At 34.9% G+C, this 9571-nt stretch overlaps 1 protein-coding gene across 1 annotated transcript in view; it reads right to left on the reverse strand.

Annotated features, from left to right (window-relative positions):
• Positions 1-9256, reverse strand: part of LOC107188079 — a 36364-nt gene extending 27108 nt beyond the window's left edge. The window contains 3 exon segments of the mRNA XM_015576322.1: positions 612-636; positions 8323-8409; positions 8936-9256. Of these exon segments, the coding sequence (XP_015431808.1) occupies positions 612-636; positions 8323-8409; positions 8936-9256 (433 nt within the window).
• Positions 9257-9571: the final 315 nt, after the last annotated feature.

A 9571-nucleotide genomic window follows, 5' to 3' on the forward strand; every position in this document is an offset into this window, starting at 1 on the left:
CAGTTTTTTTATCGAAATTTATTAAATAAAGGCAGGTACATGTGAGTAGTATATAAAAATTGTTTTCAATTTTTCTTTAACACAAGAACTGCCAAGGATGAAAGTGTTTCTATTTGTATCACGTCGGTAAAAGGGACGGTTTGTTGAAAATATGCAAATGTGTTTTTCAAATGGTGGTACAACCCGAAAGGATGTGATCTTATATGCAAAAATAAGTCGAAAATGTAAAAAAATTAAATTTAAAGTACAATGCTTCGTTTTCGAGAAAATCGAATTTGAAAATTGCTGGATAGGCGTGCAATTGAATAGCACTTGGCTAACGCGTCTGTTCGTTGAATTCTGTTTCTACTTATTGTCACTATCAATGCGTTCGCGTTACATGAATTTTAAAAATTAATTATCTTGGGAACGAAGCATTCTACAAAAAAATATTTCTCTATATTTTCGTCTTCTTTTTGCATCTACAATGACATCCTTTCTGGTTATATCACGATTTTGGAAATATTCTGTATATTTCAATAAAACGTTGCGAAGAATCTCAGAAAATACAATGTTAGGTTAATTTAATCATTTTTATGGGAGTTTACGAACCAGTATTTTTGACTCTTTACTGTATAATTTCTGAAGAGCAGATTTCTGAAAGAAAATTGAACAATAAAATATTAAAAGAATGCAAGTTGTTTATCGTTCGAGGTAGGATTTTTTCGATATTTTATTTTTTATCTGTCTTATCCATAAACACTAGTTCATTTTCTTGCAAAGAAATTACCTTCTTGCTTTAAAGTATCACCATTTTGCTATTTTTCAACCGAACGAAACAATCCTACGTCGGACGATAGACAGCTTAAATTTATTTAATATTCCATTGTTCAAATTTTTCGTGAAATTACTCGTGACTAAACCTAGATAGGAATTTATTTCTTTTGTTAATGATTTTTTGAAGGTAAGTATAATGAGATAAACTTATTACATATTATTATACGTTACTTTTAACATATTATTTACTCAGAAGGTAACTTATTAAACATTATTATACATTATTATTTATCATTTCATTTATAGTTCTTCTTACTCGTGTCTTACTAATTCAATTACAATATAAATAAATCAAATTCACAGTCTTTTAATAAGGATGCAATGGTTATTCAAGGTACGTTGAGTAATGTTGCTGCTCAAAATATAGGATGTAAAGAACTGACACGAAACGGACCCGTCGCGGATACGAACGGACTGATTTTAGTTACCGATAAACGTTATTTCTTACGTCTGTTTACTGGCAGATAATAGACATAGAGTGATTTTATGTGAATGAAATCACGTTTCTCGAGCGTGTTGCGCAATTTTCTTTGGGACAATCGTGAACTGAATAAAATATGCTGGGCACGACCAATCTTAATAAAATGATTGTAGATATAAAAACAAATCGAAAATGTTGTATAAAGTTTGATCGAACGGAGTTTTATTTGCGAGAAAATGAAGTTTGAAGTTCAAACGAATAAATAAACGTGCAATTGAGTAGGATTTGGTTGTCGTGTCTGTTCATAAATGACCATTTCTACTCACTGTAAGGAGGATATATGCATATTACAAGTCGATTTTCTCAAAAACGAAGCTATATACGAAAAAATTGTATTTTACATTTTCGATACGTTGTCACACGTACGCTCATCCCTTCTTCGGATTTACTACAAATTTTACAGGACTTGCATAATAATCGCAGTAACAGAAAAAATTTTAAAATCAAAAGAAATGAATTATTCACTTATTTTAGGATGTTTGATGAATATATTTTCTGACATGTTTGTTGAAGTTATGGCATGGAACAGTAGTATTTATGTGGTATGTGTATGATTTTTATTATAGGATGTAGACTTACAATTTGTGGGTGCTAACATGAATAAATTCTATCGTACAAAGAATCGATTCTAGAAAACTATTTCTGAAAAATCGTCTGTAAAAATGCCGTAAATATATAACTAATGGGACTGATTCTACGAAACCATTTTTGAAAAGTCGTTGCTAAAGATACCGTAAACATCTAATTAATAGGATTGATACTACAAAACTATTTTTGAGAAGTCGTGAAAAATACCGTAAACATGTTATTAATAGGATTGATTCTACAAAACTGTTTTTGAGAAGTTGTCACGAAAAATACCGTAAACACGTAATTAAGAGGATTGATTCTACCAAATTGTTTTTGAGAAGTCGTCGTTAAAAGTAATACAAACATGTAACTAATACCACCAAGATACATATGTACGGAGCAGTGAAGTCGATCGAAAGGAAAGCACGACACTCTGTCCGCTTAGGTGAACGCGGCACGGTGAATGTATTATAAGAAATTCGAGAGGAAACTACCGGGTCACTAAGAGTTGGACCACCGTTTGGAGATACGGTTAAACAAAGATGGAACAGGGAGAAATAGAGACCACTGATGTAACTGTAATCTTATCGTGTATCAGAAATCCAATAAACACAATCATATGCAATCAGAATGACGAAAGTGCACGTTTAATTTGAACTCGTGTCGAACCATTCAAAAGAAGTTCAGTCATTTTAAATGAATCCTTGAGACTGGAACGATTTATAGATCCAAAAGGTTATGTATTCTTGTGAAAAGTAACTGAATCATTAGATTATAATTTTATGTAATTATGCAATAACTTTTTAATGATTTCAATATATATATACATAATTGTTTATAATTAATTGGTCCTCGCAGCGAAGGAACGTTCACAATTTCTCTTTATATCAACGTTCACTTCGGAACTTTTCCACGATCATAAAATTCACGTTTTTTTGTTCAAGACTTTATGACAAGGAACATTAGTTCTTTCGAGAATCCAGAGTATTGTTGAATAACCTGAAATGAATGTTACAGCGTAATATTTATTTTACAGTCTGCAAACTATTCAGTTCCAAACATTCGTCAGGACGTACAAGTTCGTCGACCACGATCAAAGTTTTAGATTCGCGTGAAAAGAACGACGATCCGTTAACGATCATTCTGATCAAAGTCAAGTGCAATCTTATACATTCATACACACACGTGGAAACGTTATCTCACGGTGAACTTGTGTCTATTTTCGTTCCCACACAATACATATCGGTTCGTGAATGTGTGTGTGCGCGCACAACCATAAAACACCAACGAACGACCTGTTATAATCGTTCGAACATTTAACGATACTGTAACACCTTGAATCGTATACGTATTTTATAGAAATCGCGGGAAACTCGTTGAACGTCTACAGACAAAATGCCTTCCTCTCCGGTTCTGTATCCGTGATAAAAGCCGTATTAACCGGCGATTTAATCACGGCTGCGCTCGCGCGCGCGCACTCGTTCGCTCTCTAGCGCACGGAGATTCTATGCGTTTGATTTTCAAACTGGATCAGTGCCGACGTTTTACGATTGCAACAGACAATCGCCCTCGCAATGAGAATTTCTCATAGCGAGCCGTATGTTAAGTTTGGCCGTGTATGTGCACGCTCGTGTGACTAAGTGCGGCACGGCAGACTGTAATATAAACGCGGTTATGCTCCTATAAGCCGCCGTGGGAAAGGTAATCGGTCAGAAGAAAAGCAGACTGTATAGAAGGCGTGTACGTGTACACGCCGGGGCGGCACACTCGCTTTCAATCTCCTGTTATATGATCTAAATAATTTCGAGCGCGCGCACCGGAAACTGAGGGACTTTTTTTTTATCAGGATTCTACCCCGATGACATAACCCTAGTAGGCCACCTTCGAAGTGTGCACGTCGACCGTTCGATCGGAATTAGTCGCGTAAATTACAAAAATATTTATTCAAGATGTATTTAGGAATTAAGATTTATGTATTCGTGACCTACCTGCTGGATGTTGAGTTTAGGAATTGTTATTGAACTCGATATTGTTGTTACGTATTTCGTACGGAACAGAAAGTATGTGGGATGGATTCTTCCTCGATGACGTAATCTTTGCGGCCTCCTTCGAAGTGTACCTATTATATGTCGACCGTTCTTCTATCGATCGGAATTAATGCCTAAAATTAAAAAAGTGTTAATCCAGAATACAATTATCAGGCCTAATAACGAGTAATCCACGAATTTTCTTAATAAAATAGTAATGTAGTTTAAACCTAATATGTCTTCTCGCCATGGTACTTGGTAAAAATGGCGTCAATATTGGAGAACAGCGACGAATATTTAAACTCACAGAAAACATTTGTCGATAAAATGAATAAATTATGTAATCAATGATGCATCTAATAAAATTGTAGAATTATTGTATCGAACAACAAATCGTGTTAACGTATTTTACGGAAGATCAAATGAAACCTAGTAAAACACTAATTACCAACATAATTGCAGGTACATTTCGAACGGGTAATATCCATTTTCGACAACGTTCGTAAACTCCAAATGAAAAGTACATAATTGCACGGGTTGAATTAATACGCCGGTTCTGTGTAAAACACATGTGTAATTGCATTCGTATTATTATCTAACAGTCTGTAACTATCGTGTAACTTTTTTTTTGCGGGCGTAACAGACAAGGGCGTTTATGTTCGAACTGAAAGCTACACTCGCAGAAGATAATGCAAGGTAACTGTTACTTTTACTTCATACCAATTCGCTACGATAGGTAGCATATATCCGAGGGAATTGATCATTTCGTTCGAAATAGAAGAATACTTGTTGGAGGCAAACGTATAATAAAATTTCCTTAATAAACATGAAATAACATTAACATTCGTACTACCAAGCAAGTCAAAATGACTTGTCAATACAGTCTTACAACGACGATTAAAATGTTATGACAATACATTTTCTCAGATTTTTTGCACCTTTTATTACGATATAAACGTGAAGAAATTAGTCCATTTCTAAATTTCTAAATTTTCAAAAGTTTTTCACGTCTATCCACCGATTGAAACAAATATGAGTTCATCGTCGGTAGTTTTACTGTTAAAATCAATGGGAAAAAAAATATTATATTAAACGATATTATTACCATCTTAAAGCGGCATTTTTTGTTTACTTTACTACATTCCATTTATCATGTGTTTTGTTAAGGTATGTGGCGGTAACGTTTTACAAAATATGATAAACAAAAGCGAAAAAATACAAGACAATCTGGAATACCTACTAGGATATTTCTACTTATGAATGGTCAAGTAATGTATTATAAATGCAAGGTCATTCTAACCAGAGAAAGTAGATAGTTTATAACGCTGAATTACAAACTTTCCTTTTATCCGTCCCTCAATCACAAATCGACATCTTCTAGACTGCATATTTTATACATTTGTGGCGTATTCAACTGTGTAAAACACAGGAAAGCAAACATATTCAGCATAGATTAAAAAAGTTTCTACTACATTTTTGGCTTAACAAGCTTTTGAATCGGACTCCTTTTCTTCAATCCTAGTTTCCAAAAAACAATCTATCAAAGTGGAAATAATGAACATTCGCGTTATCGTCATAAATGAAGGAATATTTAGTGAATATAACAGAAAATTTTATTCGACGATTCCAAAAGTTGATATCTCGTCTAAAAACGTAGAATATGAACTAACTCATCTTCACTGACAATATTCTGTCCACTACTAATGCATGAATTGTGGGATCATACTCCCCTTAAAAAAGTACGGAAAAGATTCTATACGAAATTAAATACTATATATAACAAAAATAATTATTAAATTTTCAAAAAGAGTCCATTTGATCCAAGCAGATTGATTATTAACAGCAGTGGTAATTACTTAAAAGAATAAACACATACATGTGATTGGTTAGTTAATCATTGGTAATGGTACAATTCATTAACAAATTCATCATTATTAACACGTTACGTAAAAGTACCTGCGCATCCATTTGAACCCTGAAATGCGTTGTGAATAATATAGGGAACCTACCCAAATTAAAACCAAGTATTTCTTCGACTGGAATCAGACTGCATTGTGTATTAACAATTGTTGGCCATGGTATTTTTATTTAATATTTAAGTTTGATAATATGTACCTCTGATAGAACCTAATGATAGTGGTACAAAATGCCCGTGGTGCCATTTATAACAAAATGCCTAAGCTGCTAACCACTTAGTATCATTCTTTTGATGCTAGATGGCGCCCTAATAACTTTTTGGCACCACGTTAATTAGAAGTTTTTTTACAAAAATGATGACTGCGAGAAGGATTTTTGGCCACTAAGAAAAAAGTTTTTTACCATTTGAGTGTCACTCCCTATGTTACAGACAGTCATAATCGTGCAAATCGTGTTCCTATGTTACAATAAATAGCCTGCAATAAACGAGCGCCCACTATATGTCGTCATACCTAACTTGTATGCAACAACGTTATTTCAATTGCTCCTTGTTAATAAGTTGTTATTAAGATATCTGACCATTGAATATTACAAAACAGATCAGGAGCAATTTTTTGGTACCATAATATTTGTGTAGAAAGACCATTTACTATCTACTTTGCAGACAAGAAATTTTTGCTTTTTCATTTGTGAATATCTCATTATATATAATAATTGCGATGGGGGCAATTTTAGATTCCGAGGGAGCAAATTGGGAGCAATTTGTTAAGATGAAAATTGTTAAGCAATACTAATATTCCGCGCCAAATATTCATCGGTTAGTTGGTGGCCTACCTAACCTGTAGTACCGACTCTTTAAAAAGCCTGTGATTTTAGCGACCTCTACGTTATGAGAACGATGAATCTGCGGTCGGTAGTGACAATAAAATGGAAATGGGGCGACGTCGCCCCAGTAAAGTGAGCCGAACAAATTCATTGAATAAAATGTCTACTCCTATATCTCGTCTGTGTCTATATTATATCTCGCCTGTGTTGTAATACAGTAGTTGAGTAGTCGCTCGATAATTGATCATTTCGAGGGTGTAGACTGTAGAGGACCAAATTTTCAGACACTGATCAATTAACGAGTGCCAATTACCCGCAGCCCGCAGTCCTATGGTCGTATCAGGTATATAGAGTCTTCAAGGAGCTTTTTATGTGATTACATTCATCTTTTAAAGTGGATTAGTGCATATGTTTGTTCCCGCCAAGTCGTATTAGTCGCGGATCTACTGCTCTGACCAATGAACTACTCGCGAACCCCCGGAGATAGCCGAATGAACAGGAGACGTTGACGTGATACGACGTAGAAGCCGTTTGCTCGTGCCAAAGTGAGTGTTTGACAATTACCTTTCATCTTTATTCATGTATATTAATTACTAGTACCTCCATTAGCTCTCTATCGTTACTGTCCTTTAATATTTATCCTATTTAGACTAAATAATCTCAAATCAATACAATACCTAGGTATCGGTTTAGTCTTCGGTTTCATTGTGTACCAATTAATGTAATATTTACGTATTTCTGATGCAATTTGTAATCTTTGCGACACACCACGAGTTCAATAATTGTTAATTTATAACGGAACTATTGTTAATATAGTGTAATTACTTAAAGTTTATGTTTATTTTCCGTTTCAGAGTTTCGGTTTGAAAGTATGCACTATCGTTCTGAGCATCGCTGGTTGCCTTCAAACGGAATTCGGCGGGAAATTGGTGTACTCTGGTAAGTTATTATGATATTTATTATAACAACAAAGTGACACTTCATTACTTATTTTTACATTGTTTTTAACCGTAAGTGAAATAATCGTGATTTCGTGGTTTGTGTCAAGATCAAATGAGAAGTTTTTCGAGCAATTTTTTCAATTCATATATTTAATTGAAGCATTCAAAATGGCTTCCTTGAATGTTACAAAATTTAAACTACAATACTTCGAGACATTCAAATGGACATACACATTAACAGTGGTACTTTGTTTAGTTTCAGGAATCGTTGTGGGATTAAATTTCTAATTTATCAAAATAAAATATCTATAAAAACGTGTTATTATACCCTTTTATAATTACTATATGTGAACATATTCTTTTGACTGTCCTTTTCACGAATCAAGGTGTAAGGTCAACATCTGAAGATATCTCTTTGTGTAAAGATCATCTGAACATATGCCTCCGCTTGAAGAATATGAGAAGTTTTTTGTTATTGCGAAGATCATATGGATATTTTTCTTCACGTGACAATCATCATGAGGCCCGTGCGAACTTAAAAAATAACTCGTCTCGTTGCATATGGGTTGACCGACTGGTAGGCGGTGTTAGTGTGTGGGGGGTGGGGGTCGATCTGTACTCAAAGTAGCCTTCTGGCAATAAATCGTGCCAATCGGCATTACAAGCTATTAATATTTCACTTTCCTCGTGAATTCTATACACAGACTTAGTATACGGAATTTATCCGTATACTAACGCTGCTTACCGATCCCTCTGGATTCTCCGGAGAATTCAGACATCGGTCGCGTTTTGCCTTTTTATTAACATTTAACATCTCTGAAGAGAACCAATTCTACAATACAAGATGATATAAATTTCTAATTACATTACATATGCTCATTGAGTAAACTTATAACAAAGTGTGTTCATATATATCTACCGTAGTTTATACTTAATAATAGCTTGGTATTTGGTGCGTGAACGACATGATGAGTGGTGACTCTATTCCGATAATCCCCAACATCGTTCGGACGTATGTTTCTGCGTTGCGATTAATTTAAGTTATTATATATGTGTGTGCTAGTGTGTATGTGTTCGTTGCGAGCGTACTAAGATTTAAGTCGATTATAACGAGAAAAATTGTAAAAGGTTGATAGACGTGGAACTTGTGATTCCGTCTATCTTCCTCGGGTCTCCATTCGCAGCAACCTCCACGTGGTGAGACCTGGGCAATTGGTATTCGATAAAGTTTTGCAAAACGCGGATAATACCAAGCCAATGGCTGCGAACAAGCTATTATTAATTCACTTTGCTCGCGAGTTCTTTACACGGACTTAGTATACGGTGCTAAGGCGTGTAGGTATACTAAGGCTGTTTACCGATCCCTCTGGTTTCTCCGGAGAATTCAGACATCGGTCGTGTTTTGCCTTTGCCTGGCGTAGCTGCATAAGTATATTTGGATTGAAAGATAATCGTGCCACATCTGTTAATCGCCTTTCGGGAGATTGGTGCCCTAGAGCGGAGACGGTTACGGTCTCAGCTTCTTCCATTGCAGATCGGTGTCCATTATTGGCTCCGGCATACGCTCTGGTTGGTCGCTTGGGCTTTAATCGGTCGAGTCTTTCACCGAATAGCCAGGGGGGATTTAGGGGGCTTTTTTTGTAGCCAGGTTTTGAAGGCACGTTTTGAATCGCAAACATTTTGCTCTCAGTATACACGTTCATACAGTCACATGTTCATATATATATATATATATTTTTTTTATTTGATTTTTTATTAACATCTAAAATCTCTGTTGAGATCCATTTCTGCAATACAAGATGATATAAAACTTTAATTACATTACATATGCTCATTGAGTAAACTTATAACAAAGTGTGTTCATATATATATATCTACTGTAGTTTACAGTTAATAATAGCTTGGTATTCGGTGCGTGAACGACACGATGAGTGGTAACTCAATTCCGATAATCCCCTTCGTTTGAACGTATGTTTCTTCGTTGCGATTAATTG

The sequence above is a fragment of the Dufourea novaeangliae genome, unplaced genomic scaffold (assembly GCF_001272555.1).
Source record: "Dufourea novaeangliae isolate 0120121106 unplaced genomic scaffold, ASM127255v1 scaffold115, whole genome shotgun sequence".
In the NCBI taxonomy this organism is placed as follows: domain Eukaryota; kingdom Metazoa; phylum Arthropoda; class Insecta; order Hymenoptera; family Halictidae; genus Dufourea; species Dufourea novaeangliae.